At 40.7% G+C, this 24,655-nt stretch overlaps 2 protein-coding genes and 1 long non-coding RNA gene across 3 annotated transcripts; all 3 read left to right on the forward strand.

Moving 5' to 3' along the window:
- Positions 1 to 5,612: 5,612 nt before the first annotated feature.
- On the forward strand, positions 5,613 to 11,147 carry tmed9 (transmembrane p24 trafficking protein 9). Its single transcript, XM_035765251.2, has 5 exons — positions 5,613 to 5,837; positions 6,402 to 6,502; positions 6,657 to 6,782; positions 6,944 to 7,090; positions 9,498 to 11,147. Exons 1-5 carry the CDS (start codon positions 5,690 to 5,692, stop codon positions 9,645 to 9,647), a joined length of 672 nt encoding a protein of 223 aa, XP_035621144.1. The 5' UTR covers positions 5,613 to 5,689; the 3' UTR covers positions 9,648 to 11,147.
- A 379-nt stretch (positions 11,148 to 11,526) lies between these two features.
- Positions 11,527 to 20,259, forward strand: LOC118378279 (beta-1,4-galactosyltransferase 7-like). Its single transcript, XM_035765249.2, has 6 exons — positions 11,527 to 12,435; positions 13,213 to 13,545; positions 13,798 to 14,023; positions 16,099 to 16,182; positions 16,428 to 16,532; positions 16,678 to 20,259. Exons 1-6 carry the CDS (start codon positions 12,383 to 12,385, stop codon positions 16,831 to 16,833), a joined length of 957 nt encoding a protein of 318 aa, XP_035621142.1. The 5' UTR covers positions 11,527 to 12,382; the 3' UTR covers positions 16,834 to 20,259.
- Positions 20,260 to 21,341: 1,082 nt separating this feature from the next.
- On the forward strand, positions 21,342 to 23,138 carry LOC118378277 (uncharacterized). Its single transcript, XR_004824411.2, has 2 exons — positions 21,342 to 21,721; positions 21,933 to 23,138. It is a non-coding gene; the product is annotated as an uncharacterized LOC118378277 (long non-coding RNA).
- Positions 23,139 to 24,655: the final 1,517 nt, after the last annotated feature.

The raw sequence follows: 24,655 nt of genomic DNA on the forward strand, positions 1-24,655 counted from the left end.
CAAATACAGGACCATTCTGGAAGAAAACCTGATGGAGTCTGCAAAAGACCTGAGACTGGGACGGAGATTTGTCTTTCAACAAGACAATGATCCAAAACATAAAGCAAAATCTACAATGGAATGGTTCAAAAATAAACATATCCAGGTGTTAGAATGGCCAAGTCAAAGTCCAGACCTGAATCCAATCGAGAATCTGTGGAAAGAACTGAAAACTGCTGTTCACAAATGCTCTCCATCCAACCTCACTGAGCTTGAGCTGTTTTGCAAGGAGGAATGGGAAAAAATTTCAGTCTCTCGATGTGCAAAACTGATAGAGACATACCCCAAGCGACTTACAGCTGTAATCGCAGCAAAAGGTGGCGCTACAAAGTATTAACTTAAGGAGGCTGAATAATTTTGCACGCCCAATTTTTCAGTTTTTGATTTGTTAAAAAAGTTTGAAATATCCAATAAATGTCGTTCCACTTCATGATTGTGTCCCACTTGTTGTTGATTCTTCACAAAAAAATACAGTTTTATATCTTTATGTTTGAAGCCTGAAATGTGGCAAAAGGTCGCAAAGTTCAAGGGGGCCGAATATTTTCGCATGGCACTGTATTTCAAACTGGACAGAGTGAACGGGGTGACTAGGAAAATGCGCAGATACATGTTGTGTAAGGTACTGTAAAACCTAAAAATGAATTATTGGCCCGTCATCTCAGCGAATGCTTGAAATAGCTGATAAGAACCTTGATAGTGCTGCTGCAAGTGTTATATGGGTTTTTTTTGTGTTTTTATTTTAATTTCGTTTTTGTGTGTGTGTGTGTGTGTGTGTGTGTGTGTGTGTGTGTGTGTGTAAGTAAGGGAATACCCCCCTGTATTGGACAAAAATGAATGGGAAGTCATTGGCATCGGAGAAACCATATACACATTGTCCAATACCACCCAATTCGGTGTTGATTCATGCAAAGTGTATTGCACATGCCATATGGCAATTGCCAGTTGTAACACTTTAAAAATCCAACAGGTGGCGAATCCGCTCCACCATGGTTTTTCATATTGGAAATGTAACCCAAGTCAACCTCCAGAAGCAAAATTTTGAAAAAATGTTTTTTTTGTCAAAAACTTATCACCCCTTAAAAAAGTTCTTTCTGGACCGTTTTTCGAAATTCTTTCGATTTTTTTTTGTTGTCAATTACACATGTGTAAGAACTGTATGAATATACTTTTGTCCAATTTTATTATCATATATATTTATTTATTTTACATGCGCATAAGTAATATGTTTTGTCCATTTTCAATATGATTTCATAGGAAGTCAAAGGTCAAAAGTCAAAAATGTCAAAATTTTGTAAAAAATTTCACACACCCTTAAAAAAGTGCTTTCTGGACCGTTTATCGAAATTCTTTCAAATTTTGTGTCAATTACACACGTATAAGAACTGTATCAACATACTTTAGTTGTATTTTATTATCATAATTTTTAAATATTTTTTAATTGTGCATAAGAAATATGATTTGTCCATTTACAATATGATTTCATAGGAAGTCAAAAGTCACTTTTTTTGGGGCCAAATGCTATAAGAAATTTCACATGCTCAAAAATCCTGCAGAAATGCAAAATTGACTGGCCTGATGAACTCGGGATGGCCAGGCAGTGATAGTTGTTCCTTTCCATCACTCGTTGTGTTGATTTCATCATGTCCATTTGGTGGTTTTTTTTCACTATAGAATCATATTGCAAATGCACATGCATTTGCAATATGTTTCAATGGGCATTTACCATATGAAATTTGACATGCTCAAAAATGCTAAATTGACTGGCCTGATGAACACAGGATGGCCGAGCAGTGATAGTTGTACCTTTCCATCACTCGTTGTGTTGATTTCATCATGTCCATTTGTTTATGTTTTCTCACTTTTGCAAAGTCACTGTGCATTTGTGCAATATGGTTCAATGGGCAGGTACCATCACAAATTTGTCATGCTATAAAATCCTGCAGGAATGTGAAATTGACTGGCCCGATGAACTCGGGATGGCTGGGCAGTGATTCTGGTTCATCTCAATGGCTCGTTAGGGTTGATTTCAGAATGTCACTTTGGTGATGGTACCTCACTGTTTAAACATATTGCAACTGGACAAGAGTCACCAGCAAGTCACCGTCCATCAGTCAATTAGATATCATTCTGACACCAAACTGATACAAACTGACACCAAACCCACTTTTTCCAACTCGTTTAGTAGCCAAATATCACATACTTCAGAGCTGGCCCAAAATTCACAACGCCTTCGGTTCAAACCATAAAAAAAAACATAAAACACGTAGTTATGTTCTAGCTGCGGGTCCATTTCTTATGTTATGTGTAGGCCTAGCTGAGGCGATCCCGAATCCCAAGTTTCGGCTCGATCGGTCATTCGGTGTCCGAGCAAAACCCTAATTGGTGCTGAAAATCCCGTTTTTTCCATGACTTGGTACGGGGTCCTTGAATGAGCTATCGGACAGAAACGTTGGGGTCTGTCTATATGGGCCGAGACGGTCGCAATGCACCTAGTCTTGCGACTCTGGGACATTTCTAAATGTCGACATTTTCGTGATGCAAAAATGAATTGAAGTCATTGCAAATGTACGAGGCTGTTTCTCGGTCCGAGAACCTTCTAGAGCCACCTAACTCACCACGCACTATCGACCTGAGGTATAGAACAGGTTTCTAAAGTTTCGGAACTCTAGGTCTGACGGTTCTTTTTTAGCTCGAACAAAGCTAACTATTGCAGGAACTGTCAGTCTCTACACACCCCAATTACGTCCCTCCTTACAAGTTGTGTGTCTGTGTGATTTAGTTTTCCTTTGAAATTTTATGGGAAAAATGACTGATTTACAGTTCATGGGGGTTGCCTAATCACACATATGAAGTTTTGGACAGATCTGACTTTTTTAACCCCTCGAAACAGCCCCTGAGACACCAATTATGGCACTTCCGGTTGGCACAGGAAGCTATAAGTCAACACATATCCTCATTGGGGTATGCTGTTACAGAATCATGAGTTTTAAGTCTTTACGTTTAGAATTGACTGATTTACACAGGGTTGAATGCACTATGTCTATCAAACTACAGGCAGGGTATGGATATACACTTTTAGGGTGATTTTAACCACTTGCGGTTGGTCCAGGAAGCTTAAAATCAACACAGGTAGACCTCATACTGGCTTGATGGACTGTTACCAAAGACAGGTTCATACGGCATTCATAACCCATATAGGCTTCAGGTTGAATTTAGGGGTGCAGGCAATGTATTCCTATGGGGAGAGAAGTCAATGCAAACTCTTTGAAGTAAACACCTTCTTTTAACTATTAAGGGTTAATGCCACACGGTCAAGGTTAGGCTTGCACGGATCGGGAGGACCTTAGGAACGTACAAGAGGTCGAATTGTGCTTCTCACCCTAACGGTTCTCTCTCTGTCACCCAAAAGCAAATTATGTTGTGGGGCAGGCTTCATTTTGGGCCTACTTTTCTAATGGTCGCTGCTACGGTCAAGCGGGATATCTTGTTGAACTCGGCACGACCTAGAGATTATTTTTATGCCATTGCCTGCAGTCTGTGTCTTTGAGCACCACACTTTTTCACTCCATCCTTGCTGTGTGTGTGTGTGTGAGAGCTTTTCTTTAACATCTGTTGGGAGAAATGACTGATTTACAGTTCAGGAGGGTTACCTAGTCACACATATGAAGTTTTGGAAAGATGTGACTTTTCTAACCCTTCAAAACAGACAGTGTGACCCAATTAAAGTCACTTCCGGTTGGCACAGGAAGCTATAGGTAAACACATGTCTTGACTGAGGTAGCCTCTTACAGAATCCTGAGTTTTAAGTCTTTAAGTTAAGAATTGACTGATCTACACAGGGTTGAATGTAGTCATTTTCACCTTTGAAGGTTATGTACATCAATGCAAACTGTTTGATGTAAACACCTTCTTTTAACTGTTAACGGTTAATGCCACATGGTCAAGGTTAGGCTTGCACGGATCGGGAGGACCTTAGGAACGTACCTGAGGTCGAATTGTGCTTCTCACCCTAACAGTTCTCTCACTGTCACCCAAAAGCAAATGACATTGAGGGCCAGCCTTCATTTTGGGCCTACTTTTCTAATGGTCGCTGTGCTTAGACCGAGCGAGCTACGGTCAAGTGGGGCATCTCGTTTAACTCGGCGAGAATATGGAAATGAATATGGAAATGCCATTGTAGGCTTTGTGTGTCTTTAAGCACCGCACTTTGTCACTCCATCCTTGCTGTGTGTGTGTTTCTGCGTGTGTGTGTGTGAGAGAGAGAGCTTTTCTTTGACATCTGTTGGGAGAAATGACTGACTTACAGTTTATGGGGGTTGCCTAATCACACATATGAAGTTTTGAAAAGATCTGACCTTTTTAACCCTTGGAAACTGCCACTGTGACACCCTTTAAGGCACTTCCGGTTGGCACAGGAAGCTATAAATAAACTCATATCCTGATTGGGGTATGCCTTTACAGAATCCTGAGTTTTAAGTCTTTACGTTAAGAACTGAGTTATTTACCGATGGTTTAGTTAGTGTGTGTTATTTCAGAAAATCATAGAAAATCACAGAAATCTCGCAGAGCTCCGCAGCACACTTTAAAAAGATTCGTAAGAACACCCCGCAACTGGATCTGTAACCGTTGAAAAAAAAACACCTATCCGTGAACATCACCAATCTGTCATCGTACGATTTCTGTTAAATGACGATAGATAAATGGCTGGTTCTTTTTTTATTTACACCGGAGGCTCCTTGACTTTGACGTGAAGTGGAAAAATAATTTCTCTATTTTAATTTTGGACCTTTAATCCCAGATAAATGGCCATAACTCAAAAACCGTTGAGGCCTAGACACCATCTTGTTTGGGGCCAACTGCCCATTATGCCAAACCTACGCTCACTGAGTTTCGGCTTCAAAATATTTTCAGTTTTCGAGATAAGGCCCCGTCGTGAATCGTGATGTTTTGTCCAATAGCAATATGATTGCTTATGCCCTCTTGTGGGATATTCCGGGACAGCGGAAAAATGACGAAAATCTTATTCTTTTTTAAAAACGGAAACCGAATGTCCGACAAAGTTCATTTGATGACTTCCTGGTAGGTCCAGGCCTGCCGCTCGGCCCGACGCCGTTCGCGAATTTTACAAACGATTTCGGACGTCTAGTAAGGGACCGTACATTTGCAATATGGACTTTCTCACTAACCATACAGCAACTGCCGAAATCTTCCCTTAAGGTATGTACGTATGTATGTATGTATGTATGTATGTATGTATGTATGTATGTATGTATGTATGTATGCACCAAGGAAAATAAATAGATTAAGAAAAATACATGTTTTTATTTGACTTTATCATTCATTTTAATTGTATTTTTTTCAAATGTATTTTTTTTTTATTAACTTTTTTTATTTTTTAAGCCTGTCACATCTGTGAATGTGGAATGTGTTTTGTTGGTTGATTGAAAAACAAGAAAGCTTAACTTTAAATTGAAAAAAATAAAATAATAATATATGCATAAACATGAAACCGGAAGAACATTACTTAGAACTACCATAACCACAAGTCTAACTCGAGTGTTGATTGGACGATGATAAGCGATAGGTTACGTGGCATTGGTGTCCGCGCAGACTCAGATCACAACATCCTTCGTCTATCATCGCCTGGAAGATGGTGGCAGTCAAAATGCAGTCTTGTGTGTTGTTAGTTTTGATTTTGAACGTTTATTACACCTTTGTCTCCTCGCTGTACTTTCACATCGGGGAGACTGAGAAGAAATGCTTCATAGAGGAAATTCCGGATGAAACCATGATCATCGGTCAGTAACGTTATCTTGGGATTGCTATGCTATTTAGCCTCGGGAAGTCAGCTAACGTTAACCAGCAATCAAGTTAGTAAGCTAGAAATCTAGCCAGCCAACATTAAATGTGTCTGTAAACTTACTTTTCAGTTGACTTGTTGACAGACTTGGCTAGCTAGCTTCTCAAATTCATGAGCAGGTTAGCTAACTAAGTTAACCAGCTAGCTAACGTAAGCTATACAAATCAAATACAATTTTATGAGTGGCGTACACATTTGCAGATGTTATCGCAGGTGCGAAATGCTCATGTTTCTAGCTCCAACAGTGCAGTTATATCTAACAATAAAAACCTGACACTTGTCATATTGATGTCCTCAACTAGCATGATGTGGATACTTTTAATAAATATAAACCATATCTAGTATCACTACGTTTTACTGTCGTACCATCCATATTGTAGGTCCTGAAACGACCCCTGACCATATCAGTTTACCCTCAAGCTAGGCACTTGTAAGGATAAGACCGGTAGAAGCAGTCATTTGCTGGCATGTGTAAACAATTACATTGGTCTCTTTTTTAAAGGAAACTATCGTACACAATTGTACGACAAACAGAAAGAAGAGTACCTTCCTGCCACACAGGGTCTGGGGATGTTTGTTGAGGTGAAAGACCCTGATGAGAAGGTAGGATGCTACACTCTGCAACCAGTATCATTCACATCATATGGTATTCTCTGAGAGAAGCCTGTGAGAATAATTAAAAACCAAGCTACATTGAATTGAATAGTAATTATACTGATAGTGTTGCTTCCTGTGTGTTTTCTTATCTGGACTCTAGGTGATCCTGTCTCGTCAATACGGCTCGGAGGGAAGATTCACCTTCACCTCTCACACCCCAGGAGAACATCAGATCTGCCTTCACTCCAACTCTTCCAAGTTTGCCCTCTTCGCTGGAGGAATGCTTGTAAGTACATTAGTGGGACAAATGTGGAGGAAAAGGCTATTGCACTCACAATGTGGGTCAATAAGAAAAGCTGATGGAAGGATACAATATGGGATGGGGGTGTAAGTGTTTTGAAAATACCTATGTTTATGCTCCTCTGAATTGCTGTGAACCACCCTCAGAGAGTTCACCTGGACATCCAAGTGGGAGAGCACACCAATAACTATGCAGAGATTGCAGCCAAAGACAAGCTGACAGAGCTGCAGCTGAGAGTGAGACAGCTGGTGGAGCAAGTGGACCAGATCCAGAAGGAGCAGAACTATCAGAGGGTGAGTACATTTTTTAAACGTTTATTTATTTATTTAACCTTTATTTAACTAGGCAAGTCAGTTAAGAACAAATTCTTCTTTACCATGGCAGCCTACTCCGGCCAAACCCTAACCCAAATCAAATTGTATTTGTCACGTACACATGGTTAGCAGATATTAATGCGTGTGTAGCGAAATGCTTGTGCTTCTAGTTCCAATAATGCAGTAATAACCAACGAATAATCTAACCTAACAATTCCACAACTACTACCTTATACACACAAGTGTAAAGGGATAAAGAATATGTACATAAAGATATATGAATGAGTGATGGTACAGAACGGCATAGGCAAGATGCAGTAGATGGTATGGAGTACAGTATATACATATGAGATGAGTAATGTAGGGTATGTAAACATTATATTAAGTGGCATTGTTTAAAGTGGCTAGTGATACATTTTTTACATCAATTTCCACCAATTTACATTATTAAAGTGGCTGGAGTTGAGTCATTATGTTAGTGGTGGCTGTTTAACAGTCTGATGGCCTTGAGATAGAAGCTGTTTTTCAGTCTCTCGGTCCCAGCTTTGATGCATCTGTACTGACCTCGCCTTCTGGATGATAGCGGGGTGAACAGGCAGTGGCTTGGGTGGTTGTTGTCCTTGATGATCTTTATGGCCTTGCTGTGACATCAGGTGGTGTAGGTGTCCTGGAGGGCAGGTAGTTTGCCCCCGGTGATGCGTTGTGCAGACCTCACTACCCTCTGGAGAGCCTTATGGTTGTGGCCGGAGCAGTTGCCGTACTAGGCGGTGATACAGCCTGACAGGATGCTCTCGATTGTGCATCTGTAGAAGTTTGTGAGTGCTTTTGGTGACAAGCTGAATTTCTTCAGCCTCCTGAGGTTGAAGAGGCGCTGCTGCACCTTCTTCACAATGCTGTCTATGTGGGTGGACCAATTCAGTTTGTCTGTGATGTGTACGCCGAGGATAGGGGGGTGCTCCCTCTGCTGTTTCCTGAAGTCCACAATCATTCATCTCCCTTGTTTTGTTGACGTTGAGTGAGAGGTTATTTTCCTGACACCACACTCCGAGGGCCCTCGCCTCCTCCCTGTAGGCTGTCTCGTCGTTGTTGGTAATCAAGCCTACCACTGTGGTGTCGTCCGCAAACTTGATGATTGAGTTGGAGGCGTGCATGGCCACGCAGTCGTGGGTGAATAGGGAGTACAGGACAGGGCTCAGAACGCACCCTTGTGTGGCCCCAGTTTTGAGGATCAGCGGGGTGGAGATGTTGTTACCTACCCTCACCACCTGGGGGCAGCCCGTCAGGAAGTCCAGTACCCAGTTGCACAGGGCATGGTCGAGACCCAAGGTCTCGAGCTTGATGACGAGTTTGGAGGGTACTATGGTATTAAATGCTGATCTGTAGTCGATGAACAGCATTCTCACATAGGTGTAACGGATGTGAAACGGCTAGCTTAGTTAGCGGTGCGCGCTAAATAGCGTTTCAATCGGTTACGTCACTTGCTCTGAGACCTTGAAGTAGTTGTTCCCCTTGCTCTGCGAGGGCCGCGGCTTTTGTGGAGCGATGGGTAACGACGCTTCGTTGGTGACTGTTGTTGTTGTGTGCAGAGGGTCCCTGGTTCGCACCTGGGTAAGGGCGAGGGGACGGTCTAAAGTTATCCTGTTTGTTACATAGGTATTCCTCTTGTCCAGATTGGTTTGTGCAGTGTGGTTGCGATTGCGTCGTCTGTGGACCTATTGGGGCGGTAAGCAAATTGGAGTGGGTCTAGGGTGTCAGGTAGGGTGGAGTTGATATGGTCCTTGACTAGTCTCTCAAAGCACTTCATGATGACGGAAGTGAGTGCTACGGGGCGGTAGTCGTTTAGCTCAGTTACCTTAGATATCTTGGGAACAGGAACAATAGTGGCCCTCATGAAGCATGTGGGAACAGCAGACTGGGATAAGGTTTGATTAAATATGTCCGTAAAATGACGCTGGGCCAATTGTGCCCCGCTCTATGGGACTTCCGATGACGGCTGGTTGTGATACAGCCTAACTCAAGTCTACATCAACTGTCCTCATGAGTAAAGCCCTGGACACACTGGTAGTGTTTGCTTGCCATGAGTCCTTGGCACCTCTGAAAAGAGAGCTGGCTGTAATTTACAAACCGATTCTACATGTAGAAAAATACTAAAATAATGTCAGACGTCTACCGACAGGTGGTCCGTAAAACACAATGAGCGGAATGAACGCGAAACAAACCATTTGGTGCAATGTTTTCTCCTTAAAATACCAGTCTTTTCAAGGCAATTTGATTTAAGACATTTGCGGAATTCCATATTTACCTCCATATTTACCTCTAGTTCAGATATCGATTGCCTTGGCTTGTGTGCTACTATTTGTATTTATAATTGCTCTGTCTTTTCCAGTACCGCGAGGAGCGCTTCAGGCAGACCAGTGAGAGCACAAACCAGAGGGTTCTGTGGTGGTCCATCGTTCAGACATTGATCCTGGTGGCCATTGGCTTCTGGCAGATGAGACATCTCAAGAGTTTCTTCGAAGCCAAGAAATTAGTGTAGACCTGCACTCTCATTTTGTTGTTTACCTGAGTCCGGGTTGGGGATCAAATCAGTAAATTAAGGAAGTGAACTTTAACTCTATTCAATTGAAAATTCCCCCATTGTTTTCTATGAGGCATTTTTCATTCATCAATTCAGGTTTTAAATTCACTTCCTGAATTGATAAGTGAAATGAACCCAACCCTGGTCTGAATGCAGTACTCAAACATCAGTCAGAATGTGTGTTTGCTCCCAGAAGTATATGTGCAGACTGGTGAAGTTACCATCCTATCAGTGAAAACCACCCAATTACTTTGCATTTTAATAGGGCTCTGCTTTTGGATTTTTAAGACCCTTTTATGACCTTGATATTCCCCATCCCTGTTTCTATAAGGTATCAGTCTGCAATTAGTTTTATTTATGATCCTCTACATAATGTTTTACTTTAGGCTGGGAAAATAAATGTTTTTTTTTACTATTGATGATATCAAACATTGTTCTTCGGAAAGTTAAAACCACTTGTATTTTTTTTTTCAACACATGCTGCCCCCCCCCCCACCATAATATATTTCCGTTTGTGACTGCCAGTCAGATTATAGACCGCATATTTTCTCTCAAAATAACAGGTGTGTTTTCAAACTAATTAGACAATGTTCTCACTCTACATGCATTGTAATGGGTTTTTTGTCACTAGCTGAGAGAGCACCTATTTTAGTTTAGAGCTGTACAACAGAAATGGTGACTTGATTTATGAAATGTATTTTTGGTCATGTGTGCATACTGGTCTTTGTATCTGGATGTTTTTATTTAGATAACAAATTAATTTACATTTCAACCCCTGATGTATTTAGTGTCAGTCATGGTCTGTGTGTTTAGAAACAGAAAGACATCCAGCATTTATTTTTTATTTTTTAATGGAGATCTTGAAAATTTGGAACCTTCTCCTTCCTGTCTTGTTAGCCAGTATCTGTATTCACAAAGCACCTTGGAGTAGGCTTGCTGATCTAGTATCTGTTACCTCTTGCTATTCATTTTGATTTAAAAGTCAAAGCTGATCCTAGCTCAGCACTTCTATTCTGAGACGCTTACTGAATACGGGCTTGGTCTGTGTTTGTTTTAATGGTCCATTTATAAAGCTGGAAAGTGAGACAAGAAACATGACATTTTAGTTAAAGGGGGGTGATAGTGTCTGTTAATATGGTAGTTCTATGGAAGAAAGAAAAGTAATGTGAAATACTAGCTATGCATTTGCTTAAGTGAGCAGTTCACAGTTTCTCCTTAACTTGCTGAATACACTGCCAAAGATGTTCACTTATCACAATCCATTGACTTGATGATGGTCAAGTAAATATTGATTTAAAGAGATTTGCTTGTTTTTTTTCCCATCTATAGTGCATATCTAAGTGAACCAGGAGAGATGGTGTTTTTGGCTTCTGTTTTGTCCAATTCCTTTCTCCAAATTCTCAAGTAGAGTTTTGAAGACACTGATTTAATTCAATAAAGAACTGCTGTCCAGTTTAACAGTTTGCTCCGATTCTCATCATATACAAGGAGTTGATTCGTGGGTAAACATCAATTGTACACTTGAAAAGTATTTAGCCAGAAAGCAGTCTTTGCTTCTTGTCTATCATAAAACAATTAGAACTATACTGGATAATTTTGGCAAAAAAATGTTTTGTTCAGTTAATCTGTTTTTTGTTTATCCTTAATGTTCCTAAAATGATTCCTAATTGTGTTAGTTCATCATTGGTGATTTTTGTTGTTGCCTTTTATGGTTAGATGTCAGAGATTTGAGTATGATATTAATTTAATTGATTTTAATGGTTTATTTTGGGTGGGGATATTTCAGAATCTGTCAATTTGAAAACTGTCTAAATTGCACGCAAATATAACGTTTTGTGACCTTTGGCTAGCTAGCTTGAATTACTATTTCCCTAGACACTTTGCCAAACAAAAATAGATCAGACGAAGGTCCATCCACAGGGAATGCGTTCTGTGGCTCCCCAAATGCATAGGAATGTTTAGTCTTGATCGTGTGTTTCTCCCGGAGCAATGTCTTCGGCGAACTTTCGAAAAACAGGTTGTGATATTTTCTTGAGTAGAAGTTCTTTAGTCAACTAACGAATGATGTCAATGTAACTTTCGTATGGTAGTGTGTGAAACACACCGTTAATTATCGAAACAAATTATATTTGTATAGTTTGTTGCTAGACTTCTTTTGTTTCCCGAAATCCACGGGCCTCACTGTGCGGTCGGTCATGGAGGGTAGGAACAACATTTCCCTTGCTCCTCTATGTTGCCACGTGTCCACCCGGGGCGTCTTCATTACGCTGATTCTGTTGCAAAACGTTTCTTAAACGGAAGGGAACGGGACTGGACCTACCCGAATGTGTCCAATAAAAACACTCGTTTTAGCTGTAAAACTGTTTCCAACAGTTTGGACTAATTATTACACCTCTGTTCGACAGCTCACAAGTCATTAGCCAGCGTCAAGCTAAAGCTTTGCCAATGTAACAAGAAAATGGACACGGAGTGTCAGTAACCAAAGGCATATTGTGACATTTCGAGGAAAAATATGACAAGAATATCAGTTGGACATCGAAATCCGACTGCAAAGGAGAGAGCCAGGAAATATCAAAGGAGAGAGCCAGGAAGAATGGAGAAGTTCGATTGTAGAAGCACGACAACATTCTCTTGTTTCACGAGTAGCTAACTTCTGTGCAACCTTGAAGCTGTTGTCATTTGCAACTTTGAAAATGATGTATTCATCAAGAAGAAAACCAGTCCTCTATTTCAAAGAAGACAGAAGGTAAAACATAACGGTATTCGGTATCTCTAATGTTAACAATGAGAGATGATCCAATCCTAGACTGATTAGGCTAGACGAGGGAACAGATTTATGCATTTCAAGACATTAGCAAACTAGTCAAATGTGTCATTTTTTTTAATCTACTAGTGAGGCCTATGTGAATCATACAAAATACACTACTACTGTAGGTACACTAAAGCCTAAATCTCTATTACATTGGGCCACTAGCCTATTTCTCAAAAACGTGTGAGAATGCAGCCGGTGTAGATGGATTGCAGTCAGGTGTTGAAGAAGTTTCAAATATTTCACATAATTTCTTGGTATTGTTCAATCTCAAAGAAATGAAACGCAAAAAGCACCTCGTCCAGAAGAGCGTAATCAGTGAGTAGTTGACTACAATAGAAGTGTGTTGGTCTCAGATTTTGTTGTGTGAAATAATGTTGGTGCATTGATTTTAGTTTGTTTTCTGGTAAAATTGCACGATAATATTTGAAATCAGCCATTCCTTATAATCTCGACATAGCCAATGCATACAGTGTGTATGGGTTTCGTTGTGCAAGCATTTTTAATGTACAATAATAATGCCTAACTTGAGTTATTGAAACATTTGAACTATTAGCTGTTTTCCAATGGCAATGTGATGTGTCTTTCAGCTACTAAACCGCTTACTTTTACATGCATTGCACTTGATCAATTTGTGGTTAAGGTGTGCATCATAACATTGATTGACTATACTACATTACTCAACATGAGACTTGCTATTACTTCTACTTTCAGATTCTGTTCTGGGAAATGCACAGTCTACAAACTATTTGGTCTGTGTGTGGCGCTGGTACTGGTCTCCCTCCTATGGCTCCAACTCAGCTGTACAGGAGACATGAGCCGGGTTGTAGTGGATGACGGACGCATCCCCCATCAGCCTTGTCCGCTGGAGAGACAGGCATCCGCTGCGGACGACCCTTCCTGGGGTCCTCACAAGCTGGCCCTCCTGATACCTTTCAGGGAGAGGTTTGAGGAGCTGCTGGTGTTTGTCCCCTTCATGCACACCTTCTTGAACAACAAGAAAATACTGCATAAGATCTTTGTAATAAACCAGATGGATCACTATCGGTAAGTGATGGAAGATGTTATTTTGCCCTGTTAGTCATTAGGCCTACAACAGAAGTGTTGTCTAATCTGAAGGCCACAACATATTCTATTCTATCTTGTTCTATTCTATTTCAGTCCAATGGTTATTGATGAATTCTGATTGGCACAGGGGAACTATAGTCTGGATGTGTGCCTAGTTGATTTGCGCCTTACCAAAGAAATATTGACTCCTCCTGGAAGTAAATAATGAGTTCCACCCATATCTCACCGCAGGTTCAACAGAGCCTCTCTCATTAACGTTGGTTACACGGAGAGTGGTAACGACACTGATTACATCGCCATGCATGATGTGGACTTGTTACCTCTGAATGAAGCTCTGGACTATGGTTTCCCAGAGGAGGGCCCGTTCCACGTGGCCTCACCAGAGCTGCACCCCCTGTATCACTACAAGGCATATGTGGGAGGAATCCTGCTGCTCACCAAACAGCATTATCACATGGTAGGTTAGCCAATTCTTAAGTTAATCATTCATTATCCATAATAATAGACAGCACTTCAAATCTCCAATATGTTTTTTTTTTCATGTACATATTAAAATAAAATAATTTGTCACATGCACTGAATACAACTGGTGTAGACATTAAGAGGTCGACCGATTAATCGGATTGGCCGATTAATTTGGGCCGATTTCAAGTTTTCATAACAATAGGACATTTTTGGACACCGATTTAAAAAAAAATATATATAAAAAAAAAAAAAAATTACAACTTTATTTAAAGAGGCAAGTCAGTTAATTTAAGAACACATTCTTATTTTCCATTACGGCCTAGGAACGGTGGGTTAACTGCCTTGTTCAGGGGCAGAATGACAGATTTTTACCTTGTTAGCTCAGGGATTCTATCTTGCAACCTTACGGTTAACTAGTCCAACGCTCTAACCACCTGCCTCACGAGGAGCCCGCCTGTTACGCGAATGCAGTAAGAAGCCAAGGTAAGTTGCTAGCTAGCATTAAACTTCTTATAAAAAACAAGCAATCAATCATAATCACTAGTTAACTACACATGGTTGATGATATTACTAGTTTATCTAGCGTGTCCTGCGTTGCATTTAATCGGTGCGTATTCACGAAAAAGCACTGTACCTAACGTGTACCTAACCATAAACATCTATGCCTTTCTTAAAATCAATACACAGAAGTATATATTTTTAAACCTGCATATTTAGCTAAAATAAAGGTTAGCAGGTAATATTAACCAGGTGAAATTGTGTCACTTCTCTTGCGTTCATTGCACACAGGGTCAGGGTATATGCAACAGTTTGGGCCGCCTGGCTCATTGCGAACTAATTTGCCAGGATTTTACGTAATTATGACATAACATTAAAGGTTGTGCAATGTAACAGCAATATTTAGACTTCAGGTTGCCACCCGTTAGATAGAATACGGAACGGTTCCGTATTTCATTGAAAGAATAAACATTTTGTTTTCGAGATGATTTCTGGATTCAACCATATTAATGACCTAAGGCTCGTATTTCTGTGTGTTATTATAATTATGTGTATGATTTGATAGAGCAGTCTGACTGAGTGATGGTAGGCAGCAGCAGGCTCGTAAGCATTCATTCAAACAGCACTTTCGTGCGTTTTGCCAGCAGCTCTGTTTATGACTTCAAGCCTATCAACTCCCGAGATTAGGCTGGTCTAACCGATGTGAAATGGCTAGCTAGTTAGCGGGGTGCGCGCTAATAGCGTTTCAAACGGTGACGTAACTCGCTCTGAGACTTGGGAGTAGTTGTTCCCCTTGCTCTGCATGGGTAACGCTGCTTCGAGGGTGGCTGTTGTTGATGTGTTCCTGGTTCGAGCCCAGGTAGCGGCAAGGAGAGGGATGGAAGCTATACTGTTACACTGGCATTACTAAAGTGCCTATAAGAACATCCAATAGTCAAAGGTTAATGAAATACAAATCGTATAGAGACAAATAGTCCTATAATTCCTATAATAACTACAACCTAAAACTTCTTACCTGGGAATATTGAAGACTCATGTTAAAAGGAACCACCAGCTTTCATATGTTTTCATGTTCTGAGCAAGGAACTTAAAACGTTAGCTTTTTTACATGGCACATATTGCACTTTTACTTTCTTCTCCAACACTTTGTTTTTGCATTATTTAAATCAAATTGAACATGTTTCATTATTTATGAGGCTAAATTGATTTTATTGATGTATTATATTAAGTTAAAATAAGTGTTCATTCAGTATTGTTGTAATTGTCATTATTACAAATACATTTTAAAAATCGGCCAATTAATCGGTATCGGCGTTGAAAATCATAATCGACATAGACATTACCGTGAAATGCTTACTTAAGAGCCCTTACCAATGATGCAGAGTTTAAAAATAGTAACACGAGAAATAGAATAAACAAAAATGTAGCTATATACAGGGAATACCAGTACCAGATCAATGTGCAGAGATGTGTACATGAAGGCAGGGCGAAGTGACTCGGCATCAGGATAGATCATAATAGTTGTATGATTGTGGTGTTTTAGCTGTGTCGTGTTCTGTGTTCCTAAAGTGCAATGGCATGTCCAACCGGTTCTGGGGATGGGGGAGAGAAGACGATGAATTCTACAGGAGACTAAGAACTGCTGGATTACAGGTAAACCAGGACTGTCCTTTACGTGTCACAAAGAGACAGAGATAGCTAAGCATTTGGGTTAATCCCTGAAAATACTCCAAAAATAATGATAAAGCCAATGAATGATTAGCGTCAGTATCTGACATATCTCCCTACGTAATGGCACAACTCAAGAGTACGTTTGCATGTAGATCAGCAAAACAGCTACCGCCACGTCTCTAAATACTATGAATAATATAATCAGTCTGTCATTTTCTGTTTGCCAGCTCTTCAGGCCCAGTGGGATAAAAACAGGGTATAAAACCTTTCGCCATATCCATGACCCTGCCTGGAGGAAGAGAGACCAGAAGAGAGTGGCTGCACAGAAACAGGTGGAGATTCATTCACTGGGAACCTCCTACCATGTTGTATTGCTATGTGTTGCATTCTCAGATAGACGGATACTGGATTTATCTCTTTGGTTGTATTTCTAATCACAGTACTGACATTTGTTTTTCTCTCCTCGTTTTTTGGAAGGAACAATTCAAGGTTGACCCTGAGGGCGGGTTGACTAACTTGCAGTACAAGCTGGAGTCGAGACAGGAGCTGACTATTAGTGGAGCCCCTGTCACTGTCCTCAACACCAAACTGGAGTGTGACACAGACAAGACTCCCTGGTGTCTGTTGACCTAAGATGGCCCCCATGATAGACCTATGCTGCCTCTCATCTGGGTTATGTTCATTATCTACCAAACGGAATAAAACAGACTAAAACAGGGAGGGACTACCTGAGTTTCTCCAATGAGAAACACTTGTTTTTGTGTGCCCTTATGAATATGACCCCGGTGCTACAGAGGGGTGCTGTTAACCCCTGCATGCTGTGCTACTTCGGGACAGTTTCTGGTCCTGAGGACACGGCTAAAACAAACAACCGCACCAGGAGACATGTGTACCATATTCTGTCCGGTCCAGAGAAGAGCCTTTGACCTTTGAACCCAGCAACGCCTTCCCTCATGGGAGAGATGGAATGTATTTATAAACTAGCTAAATGATGTTGTCCTTTAGAACGACGGTGTAGCCGTCTGACTTGCATTCAGAACTGTGAGTGACTGGATCTCAAGCAGGCCTAACATCAGGGTCTTTTAAACTACAGACACTTTGCCAATATTGACGACACACGAAAGGTGTACTGAAATCATAAGCAAAGGCCTTTGTGTCTGTTTATCCAGGTGACCGACCAGGACCAACCCTGCTTAGCTTCAGAGGCCAACCAGCAGTGGGATGTTGGGTGGTCTGCCTCCTGGGTGTGGTACTAGTGGACCATTGCCTCTCCTTCAGTTGAAGTCTGCTATACTGTCTCGATTAATGTCTTCTCATCAGAGTTAGTTTGCTATGAAAGGGTTTTCTTTCTGACATTGTAATGCACCGGGATTGGCATGCCACCTACATGGTACATAGCGCTGTATTCTCATCCGGTATCCATTGTGACCCATCATGTACTCAACTAGTAGTGAGTTGAGTATCAGAGTGCCCTTTTGGGTTTGTTGTTGATGGTAAAATCAGCTTTTAAGGTTTACAGTTGTGCTTTTAGAAAGTTTTCAGAGGACGACTAGATATTATGAAAGTATGTTTCGGTAATGTCAAGCATATGTTACAACAGTTTGGCCATATACCATACTGCTGTAATGTCAAGTGCACAGTTGAAGTCGGAAGTTTACATACACCTTAGCCAAATACATCAAAACTCAGTTTTTCACAATTCCTGACATTCAATCCCAGTAAAAAATGCCCTGTCTTAGGTCAGTTAGGATCACCACTTTATTTTAAGAATGTGAAATGTCAGAATAACAGTAGAGAGTGATTTATTTCAGCTTTTATTTATTTCATCACATTCCCAGTGGGTCAGAAGTTTACATACACTAAATTAGTATTTGGCAGTATTGCCTTTAAATTGTTGGGTCAAATGTTTCAGGTAGCCTTTCACAAGCTTCCACAATAAGTTGGGTGAATTTTGGCCCATTCGTCCTGACAGAGCTGGTGTAACTGAGTCTGGTATATAGGCCTCCTGACAGAGCTGGTGTAACTGAGTCGGGTATGTAGGCCTCCTGACAGAGCTGGTGTAACTGAGTCGGGTATGTAGGCCTCCTGACAGAGCTGCTGTAACTGAGTCGGGTATGTAGGCCTCCTGACAGAGCTGGTGTAACTGAGTCGGGTATGTAGGCCTCCTGACAGATCTGGTGTAACTGAGTCGGGTATGTAGGCCTCCTGACAGAGCTGATGTAACTGAGTCGGGTATGTAGGCCTCCTGACAGAGCTGGTGTAACTGAGTCGGGTATGTAGGCCTCCTGACAGAGCTGGTGTAACTGAGTCGGGTATGTAGGCCTCCTGACAGAGCTGATGTAACTGAGTCGGGTATGTAGGCCTCCTGACAGAGCTGGTGTAACTGAGTCGGGTATGTAGGCCTCCTGACAGAGCTGGTGTAACTGAGTCGGGTATGTAGGCCTCCTGACAGAGCTGGTGTAACTGAGTCGGGTATGTAGTCCTCCTGACAGAGCTGGTGTAACTGAGTCGGGTATGTAGGCCTCCTGACAGAGCTGGTGTAACTGAGTCGGGTATGTAGGCCTCCTTGCACACACATGCTCTTTCAGTTCTGCCCACAAATGTTCTATGGGATTGAGTTCAGGGCTTTGTGATGGTCACTCCAATACCTTGACTTTGTCGTCCTTAAGCCTTTTTGCCACAACTTTGGAAGAATGCTTGGGGTCATTGTCCATTTACGACCAAGCTTTAACTTCCTGACTGATGTCTTGAGATGTTGCTTCAATATATCCACATAATTTCCCTACCTCATGATGCCATCTATTTTGTGAAGTGCACCAGTAGCAAAGCTGTAGCAAAGCACCCCCACAACATGATGCTGCCACCCTCATGCTTCACGGTTGGGATGGTGTTCTTCGGCATGCAAGCCTCCCCCTTTTTCCTACAAACATAACAATGGTTATTATGGCCAAACAGTTCTAATTTTGTTTCATCAGACCAGAGGACATTTCTCCAAAAAGTACGATCTTTGTCCCCATGTGCAGTTGCAAACCGTAGTCTGGCTTTTATATGGAGGTTTTGGATCAGTGGCTTCTTCATTGCTGAGCGGCCTTTCAGGTTCTGTCGATATAGGACTCATTTTTACTGTGGATATAGATACTTTTGTACCTGTTTCCTCCAGCATCTTCACAAGGTCCTTTGTTGTTGTTCTGGAATTGATTTTCACTTTTCGCACCAAAGTACGTTCATCTCTAGGAGACAGAACGCGTCTCCTTCCTGAGTGGTATGACGTCTGTGTGGTCACATGGTGTTTATAGTTGCGTACTAATGTTTGTACAGATGAACGTGGTACCTTCAGGTGTTTTGAAATTGCTCCCAAGGAAGAACGAGACTTGTGGAGGTCTATAATGTTTTTTTCTGATGTCTTTGCTGATTTCTTTTGATTTTCCCATGATGTCAAGCCAAGAGGCACTGAGTTTGAAGGTAGGCCTGAAATACATCCACAGGTACACCTCCAATTCACTCAAATGATGTAAATTAGCCTATCAGAAGCTTCTAAAGCCATGACATCATTTTCTGGAATTTTCCAAGCTGTTTAAAGGCACAGTCAACTTAGTGTATGTAAACTTCTGACCCACTGAAATTGTGATACAGTGAAATAATATGTCTGTAAACAATTTTTGGAAAAATGACTTGTCATGCACAATTTATTTGACCTTTACAAGGTAGATGTCCTAACAGAGTTGCCAAAACCATAGTTTGTTTAACAAGCAGTCTGTGGAGTGGTTGAAAAACTAGTCTTAAGTACTCCAACCTAAGTGTATGTAAACTTCCGACTTCAACTGTATCATACTGCTGTAATGTCATGCGCATGTTACAACAGTTTGGCCATATATCATTCTGCTGTAATGTCATGCGCATGTTACAGCAGTTTGGCCATATATCATACTGCTGCAATGTCTTTTTGAATGATTGGACATGTCAATGGTACCCGAAAAATGTATTTGTACAATATTCAGTATTTATATAAAGTTATGACTCAAAACCCTGGGAAAAACATGCACATTGTCTTATTCTCATTATAAATGTCTTCATTGTACATAATACGATTAACACATCTGTATCGTATTTTCAATACTGAACATGATCCAATTGATCCATTTTCAAGATCTGTATTACAGACCATTGTGGCTTAGACTTTTATGTTGACGATTCTCACTATAATTGACATTGAAAAAGTACCTGCTCCAGTTGAAACCTTCTGAGGAAATGCTAATAAGGATTCGTTAATAACTGATGGCACTTTGCATGACAGTGTAAATGAAGTTGTGTCACCTCTTGTTTAGATTTCAGGTGCTTAAAGTGACCACTGGCCTGTCATTCCAGGTGTGTCTTTAATCTTCCTGGTCCAGTAAAACAGCCTTTGAAGTCAACCCTGCATTGTCCCGCTGGTTATAGACAAGCCACATTTTTTTAAAAATCCACTAGATACATGTATCACTGCCCCAGAAGTCTACAATAGCCTGTCTGAAATGTAGTATATGGTATTCTAAGTTTATAAAAATCAGGCATAACTTGTTATGCATTTAAAGTCAGCTCAGGACTGCAGGAGTTGGGCCTATTTCTGCTTCATGACCATGAAACGTTTCATTACTGCATTTAAATAGCCTAGGGAACAAGCTACCATATGTCCTGTCCATATGCGATTATCGTTGTATGCCTTGTTGTAGCCTAATAATTATAGAAAAGACTATAGCATATTTAATTCATAAACACAAACTAAGTTTTATTCAATGGCAACTTTGCCTAATTCTGGGGGCAGACGTTTCCCAAAACCCAATGGCATTCGTTTTCGATTAGATCGTGATTTCATTTGAATATCACAATGAAAACCTTTAGGCTTGTCTACTGAATCATGACTGTGGTGATTTGTCACTTCAGCCCCGCATGGAAAGCTCCTGTCTGAAGTATTGTGTCAGGTCATAATTGATCCATCGGCTCTTGGTCGACCAGAACACGGCACCATTTAGGACAGGCCCCATCAGGAAAGGTTTACACTAATCTCCTCAAAGTAGTTTCTGACTCGATGCGAGAATACCTCCCAGGCCCTCTGATCTATCTGTTGAGGCGGGGTATAAAGTCCTCGCCTCCCGCCTGGAGAAGGAGCCACATTGAGCCACACTCAACCGCGCAGCATTACGAGAGGAACCCTTGAGTGCGAGTTCCCTCAACGGGACATCTTTCTCATTACCATCATACTTTCCTTTTTATGGTAGAGCAACAGACATCTCCTCATGCTTGACAAACACGAGTCTATCAACAACACAGACAAAAAAAGCGCGATCCTTCAGCATAAAAGGGATTCATTCCGTGGGTCCTTCCGGGGAAGCAGCCGCACAACAAGCCATGCACATCCAGCAACCAGACGGAGGCGCACTGCACCATCCGGCGATGCTGACTTGGGCGCATTTTGGAGACACAAATTCTCTTCACCCAGTTTACTAGAGGCGTCTAAGTGGTTATAATCAAGTTCTGTAGAACGGTAAGATTAAAAGTTGAATTTATCTCGTAAATGTTTCCGACTTTTATTGTTATGGTCCAAGGGAGAGTAGCATACATTATAGGTCTCGCGTCGAATTGTTTTGTAAAACGGATGATCTGAATCCTCTATTAATTCCAAATGGAATAGGGGTCATTGGGATAATGTATAATTAAGAATATATAGCAAATTAATGTTTGTTTTCTCTCTGCAGGACAACCGGACAGTCTATAGGGGAACCTTCGTGCGGAGATCCCGCAATATCTACACACCGACAACCAGCTGACTAAACTAGAAGAGGTGTGCAGTAAGCAGCGGTACATGACCGGGACGAAGAAGATTATTCTGGCCTCATCGCTGAGACTGGCCGAGACACGGGTCAATGTCTGGTTCCAGGACAGGAGAACGCGGTGGAGGAAGGCCCACGGGGACATGGTCGGTGTACCGGAGAGACACGCTCACGGTGAAACGTTGAGCAAGGAGGAGTTGATTTCCGTGGACAATGACGAGTCATGGGTGTATTTTTTTAATATGTTTTATATTAGTAAATGCCTTGAGTCCACCACACACATTCATGGTGATTATTGAATTCTTATTCTTGTCAAACAAGAGAGAATATTGCCGATATTTTACCACTGCGTGGCCTGGCATGGTTTGCTTTTGCTCATCAGCTAACAACTAGGCTATGAGTTACTGAATATTTAGCCATATAATTTGTGTAATGTATTTTATATTCCCCATATCACAACATTCCTTATGTGATTTAATTTCCCCCTGCATTCCTTTTACACCTGCAGTTTTTATTGGGTTTCCTTTCAGTTTATGTGGTGGCATTTATCCACGTACTGAACCCAGGATATAGGCCTAGCTTTATACCAACACAGGATATAGGCCTAGCTTTATACCGAACACAGGATATAGGCCTAGCTTTATACCAACACAGGATATAGGCCTAGCTTTATACCAACACAGGATATAGGCCTAGCTTTATACCGAACACAGGATATAGGCCTAGCTTTATACCGAACACAGGATATAGGCCTAGCTTTATACCGTACACAGGATATAGGCCTAGCTTTATACCGAACACAGGATATAGGCCTAGCTTTATATCGAACACAGGGTGTAAGCCTTCTGTACCGAACCCAGGATATAGGCCTAGCTTTATATCGAACACAGGGTGTAAGCCTTCTGTACCGAACCCAGGATATAGGCCTAGCTTTATACCGAACACAGGGTGTAAGCCTTCTGTACCGAACCCAGGATAAAGGCATTACCTCCTATATTGCTGTTGTTTATGTTGTTAATGTGGAATATTTTCTACTGATCACTGTCTCTATATTGTTGTTTTGACTGATATTTTTTTAGCTACTTGATATGTAATTCTCTTGTATTTAAAAAAATAAACATTTGGCTTATAGATGTGAAATGATGAATAATATATAGGAAATGCCGTGTCCAAAACAGCAAGTTTGGATTTATTAAAGAACACACTATTTGCTGCAAATAATTATAGGCTACATAAATATATCATCCAAATCGACTAATTCTAATATACTTGGATGACAATAGTGTGATGGACACAAGACTGCAGATATAGCACCAAACTGAGTGACTAATGCATTATGGGCCACTACAGACTGTTTATTCGTTTTCAATGAGTTAAGAAGTCCCCCCAGGCATACTGGCCTTCACTTAACCAGGTATTATGTTCCTAGAAGCCAGGTGTGTGGAGGTAAAAGCTTAAAGTCAGACCCAACACTGACATTCTTTTCCCTAATTGACCTTTATGGACTCGAGCTGACAGCGACAGGAAATGTTTGTCCGCGAGAGTAAATAAATCAGACAGTCCGGAGAGAGAGAGACAGCCATAAGGGCACAAAACGTTCCACAATTTGAGCCTAAATATGCTTCAAGGTTAAATTCCTCCTCACGCCATTTACACACACTGTACATAGACCTTTTTTTCTATTGCGTTATTGACTGTACGCTTGTTTATTCCATGTGTAACTCTGTGTTGTTGTTTGTGTTGCACTGCTTTGCTTTATCTTGGCCATGTCGCAGTTGCAAATGAGAACTTGTTCTCAACTAGCCTACCTGGTTAAATAAAGGTGAAATAAAAAAAATAAAAAAAATGGCAATTAGGTAGTAGATGGAAGTTTCCATTATGTAGTTATTAAAAAATAATACGTGTGAAATGAATTCACATGATATAATTAATAACTAATAAAGTTAAAGTAAATTCGGGGTAAATAAAATAAAAAATAATATTGTTTAATTTTAATAAACTTTTTTTTTGCCAATAGGTAATTATAGAGAATATCATGAATTCTATTCCAGATCTGATTTGAACAGAATATCAATATTATCTTTAAAAGTTTTTTTTTTTACTCAGCCCGCACTGACCTTTACTCAGACCATTAAAATCCACTAGAGGGCATTGACCACATAATAGTTCGTGTGAATGCATTGACATGGAGGCTAAATGTGCCCTTTAAAAATAAATGTATGTAGTTCTGTCCTTGAGCTGTTCTTGTCTATTAATGTTCTGTATTAGGTAATGTTTCATGTTTTGTGTGGATCCCAGGAAGAGTAGCTGACGGTTTTGCAACAGATACTGGGAATCCTAATTAAATGCAAAAAAAAAAAAATAGAGCTCCCAAAGTAACTAATTAATTCACTTGAAATAATTTATCAACCACCAAATTAAATGCAAATGAAAATACATTATTAAACCAGCACAAGATTTGACAAAATTATGCCCCTCAACTTTACCCTTGACAAATGTACTTAACTAGGGCAATACTGTAACTATTTGAATTGATAAAGTTATTATTAAAATACTGATTTAATATCATCAACAACACTGTATATTTAATAAGGGGACTGTTTTCTTCATTCCATTTCTCATTCAATGTACTGAAACCATGAAGGTAA

The sequence above is a fragment of the Oncorhynchus keta genome, chromosome 4 (genome assembly GCF_023373465.1).
Source record: "Oncorhynchus keta strain PuntledgeMale-10-30-2019 chromosome 4, Oket_V2, whole genome shotgun sequence".
In the NCBI taxonomy this organism is placed as follows: Eukaryota; Metazoa; Chordata; class Actinopteri; order Salmoniformes; family Salmonidae; genus Oncorhynchus; species Oncorhynchus keta.

Coding starts and splice junctions, on each gene's coding strand:
- tmed9 (XM_035765251.2), top strand. CDS start 5,690: ATGGTGGCAGTCAAAATGCAGTCTTGTGTGTTGTTAGTTTTGATTTTG. Junction 5,838..6,401: donor GGATGAAACCATGATCATCG/GTCAGTAACGTT, acceptor TCTTTTTTAAAG/GAAACTATCGTACACAATTG. Junction 7,091..9,497: donor AGGAGCAGAACTATCAGAGG/GTGAGTACATTT, acceptor TGTCTTTTCCAG/TACCGCGAGGAGCGCTTCAG.
- LOC118378279 (XM_035765249.2), top strand. CDS start 12,383: ATGATGTATTCATCAAGAAGAAAACCAGTCCTCTATTTCAAAGAAGAC. Junction 14,024..16,098: donor CCAAACAGCATTATCACATG/GTAGGTTAGCCA, acceptor GTGTTCCTAAAG/TGCAATGGCATGTCCAACCG. Junction 16,533..16,677: donor GAGTGGCTGCACAGAAACAG/GTGGAGATTCAT, acceptor GTTTTTTGGAAG/GAACAATTCAAGGTTGACCC.